Source organism: Eublepharis macularius, chromosome 1 (assembly GCF_028583425.1).
Source record: "Eublepharis macularius isolate TG4126 chromosome 1, MPM_Emac_v1.0, whole genome shotgun sequence".
Lineage (NCBI taxonomy): Eukaryota > Metazoa > Chordata > Lepidosauria > Squamata > Eublepharidae > Eublepharis > Eublepharis macularius.
Window position 1 is genome coordinate 240,563,777 of NC_072790.1, and position 15,388 is coordinate 240,579,164.

The following is a 15,388-nucleotide window of genomic DNA, read 5'->3' on the forward strand; positions in this document are numbered from 1 at the left end:
GCAGTCCCCCCCTCCCCACAAGCCCGGCATGAGACCACACTGACAACTCCCTCCCTGAGCATCTCTTAAAATTATATTTTAATTGATTTTTTGCATTCATTTTTAATCGCTGCAATCAGTTTTGAGCACCAGTTTAGAGGGGGAAGGTTGGAAAGCACAGCAAAAACACAAGAAATAAAAATATACATACAAACTGAAATAACTTCAAGTATGAGAAGAACAGGGGGGAAACTCTCACACCCCAGGCCTGCTCTTTTCTGGTCTCTCTTTATGGGGCGGGCAGGTTTTCAGTGGTGTTGTAAGCAGTGTTACCCCCTTCAAAGTCCCTTCAAGTTCAAGGGCTTAGAAAGGGTGCAACTCTACTTAGGATCGCACCGTTTAGGGTCTATGAGTTGGATTTCGCAGATCTGATGCGCTAACAGGAGTGTTTTCTCCTCCCCACAACTTGTGCATGAAGCCTGAGGCAAGCAGAAATGCATTTGCTTTCAGCTGAGATCTCCAAACCCATGTTTCAAGAGAAAGATGAAGAAATGTCCCAGATGTACTTCTATAAATGAACTTCCGTGACAGAAAGCAGAGCTTTTTTCTTGTACGCTTCTTGAGGAAACTCCTTCGCCATTTTAAAACCTCCGTCCAAGAGTGAGCGAAGCCCAAGCATATATTGAGAGACGCACAGCAGATAGACTAGTCCGGAATATTAGGCTCCGACCATGTACAGGACAAAACCGAAGGATGACCTGCTGTAAGGTTTAATTCAGAAAATAGCAACGGTATTTTAAAAAATTGTGGTGGTGGTGGAAGAACCTGCTTTCAAGTTTATTGGAGAAGAAGGAGGGGGGAAACGAAGGGTTGGCTAACCCCAGAGAACATTTTGTCTAGCACTTTTGTCCCAGAACTGGGGCAATTTTGCTCCCCCTACCCCGCCCCACAGAGCCATTGGACAACTCCAAAATCCTAAAGCACGTTTCAGACCCATCAGCTGAGAAAACCAGAGAGACCCCCTTTTCACTTGGGGATTTTATCCCTTTCCTTCTCCATGCCAAATCACTCTCAGTCCTGGCACAGGTACAGCCTGCATTTAAAAAAAAAAATTGGAAGTGACCACCGGTGCCAAAAAAAACTCCCTTCAAGACAGCGCTTGGAGGAAATCGTTCCTGACTCCACGGGATAAAGGACAAATCACCAGAATGAAAGGAATTCAAGCCCTGGGCCCAGTCTCGTGAGCAGGGGGCCGGAATGCACGGAGGGGGGGGGGAAGAGAAAATGAAGGGTGATAAATGCCGTTCTTTGCAGGAGGGTTGGGAAAGGATCCTTTAAGACATGCCTCTTCCACCACCCTCAAAGCTGGTGCGAATCTCTCTGTGTGACCCCTCCTGGCTCTTTCACAATCACAATCCCCTTGTTTACTTTCTCAAACACACACACACACAAAATCTCTCCTGCTTTAAGCGGCTCTGGGTCTTAATTAAAGGGGGAGCAGATGGCCGCCTCCCTGCTGCTTTTCCTGCTAATGAGTCATTAACTCTTAAGCTGGCAACCCGGGTGCCAGCCTGTGCTATATTCTGCTCCCCCCCCCCCCGCCCCGTCCCCGCCCTGCCACTTGGTGCCTTCCTCTCCACTAATGAGTCTTTGGCCTCTGCCAGAAAATGCCCCACTGGCACACTGCCCCCTGCTGGTGCCCCAGTTAATCGACCGGGAAGATCAGCTAAGAGCCAGCAGGAGGGTAGGGGGAAGGCACAGGGCGTTCTCGTTTTGAGAAGCCTGGAAGAAGGATACAGTCAGAATATAACCAGCTTTGATTGGGTTTCCCCGGGATTATTGTTATTTATATTTATTTATTATTATATTTATATTCCGCTCTCCCTGCAAAGCAAGCTCAGAGCGGATTATCTCAAAATGTAAAAACAGGTAGTATAATAAAATCAGGTTTCGTTTGTAAAAGCTTCAGGGATCTAGATGTTGCCTGAGCTGGCTGCCACCACCCTGGCAAGAGCCTACCGGAGCCAACTCCCCACTCCCAACACCACCACCACCTCCTCTTCCAGGCTCCACCCCTTCCCAGTGGAGATGCCGCAGAACAGGCAGGAGCTTACGTGTTTTAGCTCAAACTGAATTTTGCGTGTCAGCTCAAGTCGCTTCCGGTTCACATACTTCACGGCCACGAGGTTACCCTGCAGAGAGACACAGCGACGATTTGGGTGCAAGTGTGCCACCTGCCACGGAGCAATGAGCAAACAAATGGCTGATCCTGTACCAAATTAACAATGTCAAAAAGAGATACACTCACAGGAGCAATAAATTTATAAACATTGACTAGTGTAAATAAGTGTAGCGCAAGCACCTGCCACGGAGCAGCAGATCCACCTGCTGTTTTGTTTTGAGTGGAAGGAACCCATCCCGCTAGGCAAGCCCCACCGCACATTTTGTAAACTGTTAGGCAAGAGGCCTTCTGGTTTCCTTCGCCAGAGCAACAACAACAATAACATCATTTGATTTACATACCGCCCTTCAGGACAACTTAACACTCACTCAGAGTGGTTTATAAAGTGTGTTTTTATTATCATCTTGACAATTACCCTGTGAGGTGGGTGGGGCTGAGAGAGCTCTGAGAGAGCTGCGACTGTCCCAAGGTCACCCAGCTGGCTTCAAGTGGAGGAGTGGGGAATCAAACCCGGCTTTCCAGATTAGAGTCCTTCCGCTCTTAACCACTACACCAAACTAGCTCGCTTAATGGTTTACAAAGTATGTTATTATTATCCTCATAATAATTAGCCTGTGAGGTGGGTGGGGCTGAGAGAGCTCTGAGAGAGCTGCAACTGGCCAAAGGTCACCCTGCTGGCTTCAAGCGGAGGAGTAGAGAATCAAACCTGGCTCTCCAGATTAGAGTCCTGCCGTTCTTAAGTGACTGACCCAAGGTCACCCAGCTGGCTTCAAGCGGAGGAGTGGGGAATCAAACCTGGCTCTCCAGATTAGAGTCCTGCCGTTCTTAAGTGACTGACCCAAGGTCACCCAGCTGGCTTCAAGCGGAGGAGTGGGGAATCAAACCTGGCTCTCCAGATTAGAGTCCTGCCGTTCTTAAGTGACTGACCCAAGGTCACCCAGCTGGCTTCAAGCGGAGGAGTGGGGAATCAAACCTGGCTCTCCAGATTAGAGTCCTGCCGTTCTTAAGTGACTGACCCAAGGTCACCCAGCTGGCTTCAAGCGGAGGAGTGGGGAATCAAACCCGGCTCTCCAGATTAGAGTCCTGCTGCTCTTTATCACCGCACCAGAACTCACAGTCGCCTTATGAAAACAACCAGCAGTAAATTCAAGACAAGCAAAAGGAAGCATTGCTCTCACAATGAGCAGCTAGTTTATGAAACTCATTGCCATGGATATGTGGTGACACCCACTTGCTTACATTGAATTTACAAAGGAGGGTTGGACATATTTACGGAGGCCATGTCAATTATTGGCAATTCGCCATCATAAACGAATGGGATCTCTGAGCTCGGAGGAAGGTCTGTTTGTCAGATGCTGGGAAGCCGCCAGCGGGGAAGAGCTGTTGCCAGCAGGCCTTCATAATAATAATAAAAACAACATTCGATTTATATACCGCCCTTCAGGACAACTTAACACCCACTCAGAGCGGTTTACAAAGTGTGTTATTATTATCCCCATAATAAAACACCCTGTGAGGTGGGTGGGGCTGAGAGTGCTCTGAGAGAGCTGTGACTGACCCAAGGTCACCCAGCTGGCTTCAAGTGGAAGAGTGGGGAATCGAACCCCGTTCTCCAGATTAGAGTCCCATTGCTCTCAACCACTACGCCAAACTGGGTCTCGCTTGTGGGCTTCACCAAGGCATTTGACTGTCCACTGTTGGAGTCAGGAAGCTGGTCTATACTGATCCAGCACAGCTACTTGTCTTCTGTTCTTCCAGACTTACCTTGTAATAAGCTGTCTTGGCATATACCTGGAACTGTCCCTCTGTGGTAAGCAGGGACCCGTAGTTTGAGCCTCTCTGCGAGGAGAGAAGGAAAGCAATGAGCGGACGAAGCAAAAAGCACACCTGTCCACCACCCGTCTCCCACTTTTTGGACTTCGCTTGCTTGCTTGACATTAACTTCATACAGGGTAAAGACTGCAGATTACCTTGATGCCAATTTTTTAAAAAAGCAAAACCACAGTCCCGTAAGGAAAGGTCTCAGCAGACTGAGCTAACTAAGCCAGGGTGGCGTTAGCAGTTAATGTGTCAGTGATTCTGCACATGTTGGATAATGTACTTCCAATCCTCTTTATAGATCATTTGGAATGGATTTTTTTGTGTCCACCTCAAACAATTGATAAAGTGCATTGAAAGTGCATTATCCAATGTGTGCGGAATCAGCCTTTGACTGAGAAGACTCGGGTTCAAATTGTCTACGCAGTAACTAAAATTTAATGACTGGTCCTCCTGGGCCAGCCACGCTCTTTCAGCCTTACTTTACAGTAAGAGAATTAAACAAGGGCTAGAAGGAAGTCATGCATGGGAATTTGAGAGAGAGAGAGACAGACAGACAGACAGACACAGAGAGAGAGAGACAGACAGACAGACATCAATAGAGATCAGAGAGAGAGAAAAAAAGAGAGAGAAAAAGAGTGACAGATAGACAGCAATAGAGAGAGACAGACAGACAGACACAGACAGAGATCGATAGATACAGACAGACAGAGACAGAGAGAAACAGAAAGAGAGAGACAGACAGACAGTGAGCGAGAGACAGACAGACAGACAGAGATTTATATAGAGAAAGAGAGAAACAGACAGACAGACGCAGACCGAGACGGACAGACAGACAGAGGCCTAAGCAACGCTCGAAAAGACCGACCAAGGGCACTCACCAACGAAAGGGTGAGCTTGCTGCCCACACTGCGCAAATTTTTCTCCAGATTGCTCGACTGCACATCGTCCCAGTGAATGCGCCACAGCTCCGAGGCCAGCTCCTTCTCCAGCTTCATTTTCCTGGGGGGGGGGCAGAAGGGCACACTGAAAGGGGCCACTTCTCGCCACACAATCCGCCTTCTTCCTCACTAGGTTGCCTACCCTCCATTGTGATATCAAAACCTCAGAGCCGTGTTTTCACTATCAAGCCGGAAAATATGCTTTTGGGGGGGGCACCTATCTCCCCAACTCTGAGGGACAAGGGAAATGAAAAAGAAGAGCAGGCTCCAGTAGTCTCTAGTGCCTGCTCCGTCCGGGGCTCGAGCAGCAGGCGTCCAGCTCCAGCAGTGGTTCCCTAGTGCGGGGCTAGGGCTGCTCCTTGCTCGGTCCCAGCACAGGAGTCAGTGAGGGGGTGACAGGGATTTTGGGGCCCCATCCTGGACTTTTGCCCGGGGCTCCAGAATCACTAAGACTGCTTACTGCTGCTTTGACCTGCATAGTGATGTATTCTGTACACTAGATATTCCAAACTCCTTAGCCTTTCCTCCTAGAGAAGGTCGTCTGACACCACGATTTTTCTTTTCTGCACTTTTTGTAACTCTGTGAGAGGCTTTTTGAGGTGGGATGACCAGAACTTCACATAGTATTCCCACTGCACCACAGATATGTACCGGGCCACAACAATACTGGCTTGTTTTCTCCCCTTTCCCTAACAATCCCTAGCAGAGACGTGGCCTGTTTCACCGTTGTCTCACGCAGTGGACATGCTATCCACAGCAACCCCTAGATCTCTTTGTCAGACCCAGAATACAGGGCTAGATGGACCTTTGGTCTGCTCCGGCTGTTCCATTTTTATCCTCTTTCTGCACAAACCGTTCTTGCACTCACCTGTACACAAAGAAGGCTGCGATGGTCACCAGAGAGAGAACTAAGCTCATGACAAGAGACAGGATTTCCAACAAGGAGAAGGAAGCTAGGCAAGGAAAGCAAGAAGGGGGCGTTAGTGCACAGCTAGCCAGCTACAGATATTTCCTCGGGGCTGGTTCGGAATATTTTGTTGCCCCAAGCAAGACATACTGCTGTCTGCTGCCCTCATGGCAAGTGACAGAATGGGACCTGGGCGTTAACACCAGTCACCTCCTGAGCTGCTAATAGACCGAGATTCAGTTACCGGCAGTCATTTAGAGGCAACGTTAGCCCAAACGTGAGCAGAGAGAGAGAAAAAAAACTTGAAAAAGTTTTATGTGTATGACCAATTGAAATGTAGTAAATTCCCCCAAAGAATCCTGGGAATTGTAGCTTCGCAAGGGTGCTGAGGACTATAATTACCAGAGTTCCTAAGGGAGAGGGAATGGCTATTAGAGCAGCTTAAGACAGTAATGTGGTTATGACACCAGGCGAGGGTTCCCAGCCCTGTGCAGGCAATGCCAGGAGATTTGAGGGGCAGAGACTGGGCAGGGTGGTGTTTGAGGATGATGTGACATCACTTCCAGGCAACACTTTAGGCATGCTCCTTAATATCTATGGTAAAGACCACAGAGATGACGACTACGACTCTGACGACGATGACTACTACTACTAACAACAACAGTGTGCTTATATACCCCCCTTCTGGACTGATTAATGCTCACTCAGAGCCAAACTACAAGTGACGTCTTACACAGGTTGGACACTAGTCAGCTTCCCTCAAGTTTTGATGGGAAATGTAGGTGCCCTGGTTTTACAGCTTGGCTCTCCATTACAGCTGCAAGACCAGGACGCCTACATTTCCCATCAGAACTTGAGGGAAGCCGGCTAGTGTCCAACCTGTGTAAGACGTCACTTTTAGTTTGGCTCTCAGAGCAGCGAACAAAGTCAATGTAATTATTATTCCCACAATACAGCAGGGGCTGAGGGGAGCGGCTTCCCCAAGGCCACCTGCAGAGCTCATGGCAGGAGTGAGAGTCGAACCAGCAGGGTGCTGATTTGCAGGTCAGCCACTTAACCACTATGCTACAGCAGAAGAAGTTCCTAGAGTATCACCACTGACACTATTCCCCCTCATTTTTCCTCCTGCTCCTCATATTAACGAGAGAGGTGTCCGGGGAAATGGCAAGGCTATACCACATCAGGGTGATGTTATAGGAATCAGAATATACATCTTGCGAGGGACATCACGGGCCCATACTCTCCTCCCAATACCTTTTTGACAAGCTGGGTTGCTGTTCTCAAAACCGCAGAACGGCACATCTCTAGGAATGCTGTTCCCCGGCCAGTGGATATCCTTTCCGGGCACCATCTCTAGCTTCTTGGTGGTCCCGTTGTAATTGGCAACAATCTGTGGGATGCAGGAGGAGGAGAAGGAAAAAAGGCAGTGTGGTGTAGTGGTCAGAGTGCCACACTCAAATTCCCACTCAGCTATGAAGTTCAATGGGTTACACTTGGGCGAGGCACCCTCTCTCCATTTTTGGGGAAAGGTGGGTTAACAGTGTTGCAAATAAAAATAAACCAAATGCCCTGCTCATGAGCTTCCTAGGAGCATCTGGCGGCCTTCTGCTGGAAACAGGATGCTGGAACAAATGGACCTTTGGCCTGATCCAGCAGGGTAGATTCCAAAGACGCTATTGGCTGCTCCACCAACCTCAAACTCTCCTGAGGCTGGATCCATGTCCCACAGTGAGTAGTCCGTCTCCCGATCACCGTTCTTGTCAATTTTCAGGAACCCCGTGACCCCTGCGTGGTGGAAAGGAGAAAAAACCCTCAACAACTGAATGTTTCCAATCTGAAACTCATGGGGCATTATTTGTTCCACATCCTCCCTCTTCAAATCTCTGGAGTCCAACATGAGAAATGGGAACTTTCTCTATCTGTACGGCCCCCGTAAACTATTCTGAGTTCAGGATTTAATGGTTATGGCTTCCCTCAACCCCGGGGATTAGAATTTGGGGAAGTTTTTTCCATTCCTCCCCTCCACACGGAAATGAAGGACGCCTTAAAAGTCACGTCGGAAGATAGATTGCTGACCGTAGTAGGTTCGGTTCCGCATCTGGCGGGTGATGGCGGTGGCGTTGCGGATGGATCCCCCCATCTCCAGCGTCTCGTTCACAGCCTGGGCGTATAGCATCACCCCGTCGTGGAAAGCTGCGGCAATGTAGTTCTTCTGGAATTCACAGCAAAGGCTTCTTAGAAGCAACAGTGGTATCAGCTTTATGACAACCTTCTAAGGTAGAGCATTATAATCTCCCATATTGGCAATGGGAGGCCTGAAGCTGAATGCAGCTCGCCTACAGTAAGGATGTACAAATATGGGCTTTCCACCCTCATTTTTGTGCATGGTTGGGGAAATCCATTTTCATCCCACCTTTTTTCATTCGACATTTCTCCTTTTTTGTTTCTTTTAATCCTTAAAAAAATCCCTTAACTATTACGTGCCATTTCTCAATGCATTTCTCGACGGGGTGTCCGAGAAAAGACAAGGATATAGATTTACTGATGTGAAATAAGACAGTCACTTTTAAGAGCATTCTTTTTGTTGAATTTTATTAATGTGGTCAGGAAAAATGAACAAATGTGGTTTCGTTCCAGGCCTGGAGAAGCAATACAGAAACCCCAAACTGTCAAGATTGATTCAGTATAGTCACAAAATTCGGCAGCATCCCAAACTGAAGATTTCGCACGGAAGATCTCTCACAGTTTATTAGCTCCCAGCACTGGTCAGTCTAAGCCAAAATGTCCAGCTATCTTGCCCACCCAGAAAGATAGTTGGGTGCCACAACAACTGCTGAGAGAACCTCTAGATTGACACCTGATCTGGATAGCCCAGGTGAGTCTGATCTTGTCAGATCTCAGAAGCTAAGCAGGGTTGGCCTTGGTTAGTAATTGGATGGGAAACCTCCAACTAAAGCCAGGGTTGTAGAGTCAGCCAATGACAAACCACCTCTGTTAGTCTCATGCCATGAAAGCCCCACCAGAGGTTGCCATAAATCAGCTATGACTTGAGGGCACTTCTTCTCCTTAGTCTGTGCTATTTTTTCCGCTTGGGTCAAAACCCAATTGAATTGGTGCTGGAAGATAACAGAGACTGATAATGCAGACAGTTCCATGCAATATAACCCCCTTGTCCCAGCTCTGTTTTATAACTCGCAGGACTTGGACCGCCCCCCGCCCCCATCGTCCTTACCAGCCCATCCTCCATGGTGAAGTTGAATTCTGTTCGGGCTGCCTGTCTGACCTCCTCTAGGAACGGCTTGTATTCAGGGTTTGTTGGCTCAGCGTAGGTGATGATCATCACAGACTAGGGAAGGTAAAAGAAGAGGCATAATCAGAATTGCTGCTGTTTAATTAACCCTTTTCAAAAATGCTGTCCTGGATCAGGCCAAAAACCATCTGGTCTTCTATTTCAAGGATGGCCAGCTCCATGCCTCTGTGAAACCCACAAGCCAGAGAGCACAAGAGCCAGTTTGGTGTAGTGGTTAAGAGCGCGGGACTCTAATCTAGAGAGCCGAGTTTGATTCCCCACTCCTACACTTGAAGCCAGCTGGGTGACCTTGGGTCAGTCACAGCTCTCTCAGAGCTCTCTCAGCCTCACCCACCTCACAGGGTGTTTTGTTGTGGGGATAATAATGACGTAATTTGTAAACCACTCTGAGTGGGCATTAAGTTGTCCTGAAGGGCGGTATATAAATCGAATGTTGTTGTTGTTGTTATTGTTATTATTATTATTAACATCACCTCCCTGTGGTTTGTCACCAGAATTTGGATTTCAGAGGTACACTGCTCCTGTCTCTCGGGGTTCCATGTCACTGATCTGGCTTGTAGCCATCGAGTGATTCCGCACACATTGGATAATGCACTTCCACTCCTCTTTATAGATCATTTGGAATGGATTTTTGTGTGTGCGGAACAAAAAATCCACCTCAAATGATTGATAAAGTGCATTGAAAGTGCATTATCCAACGTGTGCAGAATCAGCCATCGACAGAGCCATCATCCCCTATAGATTTATCTAATCCTTTTTTTTTAATGCCACATCGGCCAATTGCTCATGACAAACTGTAGAAGCTAACTGTGCTCTGTGTGTGGAAGCAGAACTTTTCGAACATATGATGGAGTATGTCGGACATTTCTGGTTCAAGCGGAGAAGAACTTTGGATATGTTTTTATATACCTTTATATACCTTCCAAAGAATCTAGCTTATGAATTTTGGTAATGGTTATTGTCATGTTGAGACAGTATTTATAGCTCAATGGGCAGTCTATCTACGAGACATTCTATTTTTGTATGAAGTTGGTTGTGTGTTATGTATTTTTATGATATTGGTTAATATACAAGACACAAGTTATCTGTATAATATTTTTGCCTTTTGTTGTTGTTATATGCCGTTAAGTCACCTCCGACCTATGGCGACCCTATGAATGAAAGACCTCCAAAACATCCTATCATTAACAGATTTGCTCCCATCTTGCAAACTTTTTGCACATAATTCACGTATAAAATATTTTGGCATATATTGATAGTATATTGACATCTATTTCGTTAGTTTTCACGGTCGTAGTTTTTGTAGTTTGTGGAATCCTATTGACACGAGAGAACAAGAGTGGATTTTCCCTTGAGCCTTTCAAGGCACGCTTGGGAAGTGGAATTTTAATCTGTTATCTATTGCAAATACGGAACCAGCAGTGGTTAATTTTTAAAAACAGAGAGATACCATGTCGTTCAGCTGGGTAATTTGGGATGCTTTTGGCCCTTCCCTCCACTCCAAGCAGAGCAGGAGACAGAGATCAGAACCACATTGGTTCTTAAGAGTTCAGCTAGAAAAGAAGATTCCACTCCAGGGTCTCTGATAGGTAGATCTTGAGCATCTGCGGGGCATGCAGTTCCAAAAAGACCCAGAAAAGATCACAAAAAGAGCGGTTCTAGGGATTTGTTTGTTAAACTTTCATTTCATAGGATTTTTCTCCGTGCTGCTTAGCTGGCAGCTTCATTTCTGGTGCTCTTCTCAGACCGTGTTCTGTTTCTGGGCCAGAACAAAACTTAGTAACATGCCTGGCTGGGGGAATAACTCAGGATATTTTTCATTGCTCAGATGTCACAGTCATTCAAGAAAAGGACGGTGATCCCTAATTTAGCTAGTCTAGCATCCTGTTTCCAGATTGTTTCAGAAGCCCAACAAGCAATGGAAAAGGACAGTTTCTCCTATGATTCAGAGGTACACTGCCTCTGAACTTGGAGGTTCCATTTAGCCACCAAGCTCTCAAAGGCTTCTCTATAAATCCCTCTTTGGAAGCCATCTAAGCCACAGGCGATCTCCATAGGACTGCAAACTCCCTCCTTGCCCCCTCCTAACAATTCCCACTCCCCAGCAATTCTCTTCCGGCTCCCAGCTTGCTATTAATAGCTAGCTGCAACCAGCCAGTTACTCCATCCGGGGAATTATCTTGTTTCCTTCCTCTTCTTTGGCTGATCGCAGCAAAAAGCAGTCAAGGCCTCTTTCTCACCCCTTCCCAAAGCCCCCTACCCTGATGTATCTTCTAGTGGAAAGAAGGGGAAAATGTACCAGAGCTTGGGGAAAGGGTGGTGGCGGTGGATTTGAACACAAGTTTCTTGTGGGGGGAGGAATTCATTAGGAAGGATGGAACATGTGTGTGCTCAAAGGGTTCCATGTCAAGAAAAGACTGTCACATGGCAAACAGGTGGACATGGAGGTGCCCAATGGGGCTTATTATGTGAAGGCAAGTAAGACGGGGCTGTACAAAATAAATTGCTCCATCTCCTTTGCAAGAAATTAGCTGCTCTGCCATGGAATTCAGAGGCCAGAGCAGAATTCCTTGCAAGAACTCGGCCGTTCTGAAATCTTGTTCAACTAAGCAGAGTAAGGCCAAGGGGTCTGAGCTGCAACCTCAGACCGCAGACAAGCAAGGAAATCTTTCGCCTGCTCTCCAGCTGACATTTGCTCATTGCCGGTCTTCCTTTCCGTGGCAAGAAATGCTTTCCCTGTTGAATTTCTGTCTGTCACCCCTCCATTAGAGACATATAAACCTTGTCGTGGGGAGAAAATTAAGATGACAATACTAAGCTTGTCTTACTCTACAACCTCCATAATCGTAGCTGTATAAAAGATGAAAGAAAATATTTCTCCTAATAGAAAATGAACGTGGAACTCACTGCCTCAAGATGATGGCCATAGTAGGAGAAAGCTTCCAAATGGCAAGACAATGGACACAATCAGGGCTTTTTTCTGGGAAAAGAGGTGGTGGGACTCAGTGGTAGATCAGGACCACACAATGACATCATTTTGCGTCAGCTGGAACAAGGGGGGAGTTTTTAAAAGTTTAAATTGCCCTAGGTGAAAATGGTCACATGGCCAGTTGCCCCTCCCCCTGATCTCCAGACAGAGGGGAGTTTAGATCGCCCTCTGCACTGCGGAGGAAATAGAGAAAACCTCATTTTCAAGAGGTGCCAGAACTCCGTTCCACGGCATTCCAGCTGAAAAAAGCCTTGGAAACAATTAATGGGTGTATGCGGCTATTTCTCCCTGGAGGTCTTCAAACAGAAATTGGGGATGTTCTAGCTCTGGACTTTTTGCAATGAGCAGAACTTCTATGATTCTACGAGTTAGAAAGAAAGAAAGAAAGAAAGAAAGAAAGAAAGAAAGAAAGAAAGAAAGAAAGAAAGAAAGAAAGAAAGAAAGAAAGAAAGAAAGAAAGAAAAAGATTCTATGAGTTTTCTGGGTTTTTTTAAGGTTTAGAAAGCATTAACAGAGAATAGGTGTGTCAACAGCTATGAGGGATGATAGCTAAAAGGAGCCTCCGTATCTCGAGGCAGTGTACCTCTACTGCCAGTTGCTGGTGTGTGTATGTCAAACAATAGTGGATAGATGTTGCCAGGGCTTTTTTTCTGGGAAAAGAGGTGGTGGAACTCAGTGGGTTGCCCTTGGAGAAAATGGTCACATGGCTGGTGACCCCACCCCCTGATCTCCAGACAGAGGGGAGTTTAGATTGCGGTGCGGCGCGGAGGGCAATCTAAACTCCCCTCTGTCTGGAGATCAGGGGGCGGGGCCACCAGCCATGTGACCATTTTCAAGAGGTTCCAGAATTCTGTTCCCCCACGTTCCCCCTGAAAAAAAGCCCTGGATGTTGCCCTTCTTGCTATGTTTGTGGGCTTTCAGGAAGCAGCTGGTCAGCCGCCGGGGCAAACAAGATGGTGGATTAGATGGACCCCGGGTGGGATGCAGCCAGGCTCTTCTGATACGCTTGTGATTGGTAGGCCTTGCATCCATTCCCACTTGATTTCAGATGGAGTTTGTTCCCCAGAATTTTCTTCTGCAGATTGTGACATCTCAACATCCATCATTGGATATGTTTAAACCAATATTTGATACCAGACAGCATTAGACAGTGAAAATACAACTGTATTTAACAGTCAGAGTTTGACACATCACAGTATACAGCATCCGAGTGAAATTTAATGTGTCCTCCCACACAATTCTCAAATAAATAAAGATCACAAGAAGAATATCAACAACTAAAAAAGAGAAACACTGTGGGCTGGAAAGCATAATTATGTGTTGAAACTGATGGAGCTTGCATGCCTTGGTTGGTTTCCCCAAAACATTCAATTATAATGCAGCATGCTGGGACTCAATGAAAGCCATTGGGTGGGGCTGTGGCTCAGAGGCACATGTGGCAGCCGTCTTTGGGAGAGATGGCCTGGGACCGTGGAGAAATTTCTGCTAGTTAGAGGGAACAAGAGCGAGAAAGGTGGACTGGAGGTCTGGCCAGGCGTACGGCGGCTTCATGTGTTTGCTTTTGATGGAGCTTAGCAGTACCGCGCATGTCTATGAAGCTCCCAAGTTGGATTCTTGGCCTCTCTCCACTTGTGCCTCCACATTTATGGGGTCTTAGGCAGTGGGGCTTGGGGAAGAAACTTCTTTGCTTGAGACTCTGTGAGCTGCTGCCACAGAGACGTGCGGTTTTTTAATGTACCCAACCAGAGTTCTCCACAGCCACACAGCAGCTGCAGGGAATGACTGTTAAAAATAAAAGAGATCCCAAATGGGCTCAGAACATTGCTGTGGGGGGAGGAGAACTCCTGCCTCCCCTCCAAGCCATTTTTCTGCACCCAAGTACTGCTGGGGGGAGGGGGAGTTATTCCCCCATTTTTGCTGCTCCATGCACACTTCTAGGCCGTTTCCACACGCCCTTATGGGGACGGCTCACTCACAGAAGGCTGGTGACGTCTTCGTTTGCAAAACAGAGGCAGTCCGTTTGGCGTCCGTTTTTTCACCGCCTCTTCTGTGACCGTGGAAAGTGCATTCCCAGAAAAGGTGTTGAAAAAACAGAAGCCAAATGGCCCACAACTGTTTTGCAAATGGAGAGGGCTGGATTCCTGAGGAAAAGCTGCCAGCTGTGCCTATGAGGGCGTGGGGAAACAGCCCTAGCTTGACCCTCAGGAGGGCCATTTCATAAGCTCTTTTCAGTTCTTTTCTGACATTCAGAGCCAAGCTACAAGTGACGCCTGACACAGGTTGGACACTTGTCAGCTTCCCTCAAGTTTTTATGGGAAATGTAGGCATCCTGGTCTTGCAGCTGTAATGGAGAGCCCTGGGCACAAGTGTGGTGTGCATGCTCCTGGCAGGCGCAATCGCATCACTTTGGCCCCAAACGACCCGATTCTCAAAGAATTGACCCCCGCGCGAAGCACAGGAACACTCTGGCAGCCAGCGCAATGAAATCACTTCCAGAAGTGACATCACCGTGTGGAGGTGGGGGTGCATGTGTGGGAGAAAGGTAAGACCCCCCCCACACACACACACACACTGGTGAGCCCGGGAGACCTGGCAACCTATTCGCATTTCCAGTTGAAAGATCTGAGGTGACAGATGTTGAAGAGATTTGCCTGCAATCCAATCAATGTTGAATTAGGCAGACCAATCACCTCATGGCACAAAGCAGCCTCATAGAATCAGGGCCACCACTCAAAGGTAGAGCAAGCGCTTTACATGTAGACAGTCCCTGGTTTGGTGCAATGGTTGAAAACGGCGGGACTCTAATCTGGAGAACCTGGGCTGTTTCCACACTACTCACCTTCTCCCAGAATGGGGCACAATGTCACCAAAAACCCACGGAAGATAGCGTCATCTTGCGCGAGTTTTGTGCGACGTCATGCAAAACTCGCACGAGAAGATGCTATCTTCCGTGGTTTTTTCGTGATGTTGCGCCCTGTTCTGGAAGAAAGTGAGTAGTATGGAAACAGCCCAGGTTTGATTCCCAATCCCCACTCCTCCGCTTGAAGCCAGCTGGATGACCTTGGGTCACAGGGTGTTTTTTGTTGTGGGGATAATAATAACATACTTCGTAAACTGCTCTGACTGGGTGTTGTTGTCCTGAAGGTGGTATATAAATAGAATATTATTATTATTATTTGTTGTGATTCTAATCTGGAGAACCGGGTTTGATTCCCCACTCCTCCATTTGAAGCCAGCTGGGTGACCTTGGGTCAGTCACAGC

The 15,388-nt window shown here is 47.3% G+C and overlaps 1 protein-coding gene across 2 annotated transcripts in view; it reads right to left on the reverse strand.

Moving 5' to 3' along the window:
* NPR1 (natriuretic peptide receptor 1) overlaps positions 1-15,388 on the reverse strand; it is a 53,316-nt gene that overhangs the window by 20,886 nt on the left and 17,042 nt on the right. For both annotated transcript variants that reach the window (XM_054995074.1, XM_054995084.1), the window contains exons 3-10: positions 9,060-9,173; positions 7,904-8,039; positions 7,521-7,612; positions 7,082-7,217; positions 5,789-5,873; positions 4,861-4,981; positions 3,926-4,000; positions 2,094-2,171 (exon numbers count right to left, since the gene is read on the reverse strand). In XM_054995074.1, coding sequence (XP_054851049.1) covers positions 2,094-2,171; positions 3,926-4,000; positions 4,861-4,981; positions 5,789-5,873; positions 7,082-7,217; positions 7,521-7,612; positions 7,904-8,039; positions 9,060-9,173 — 837 coding nt within the window. The remainder of the gene's footprint in view (positions 1-2,093; positions 2,172-3,925; positions 4,001-4,860; positions 4,982-5,788; positions 5,874-7,081; positions 7,218-7,520; positions 7,613-7,903; positions 8,040-9,059; positions 9,174-15,388) is intronic.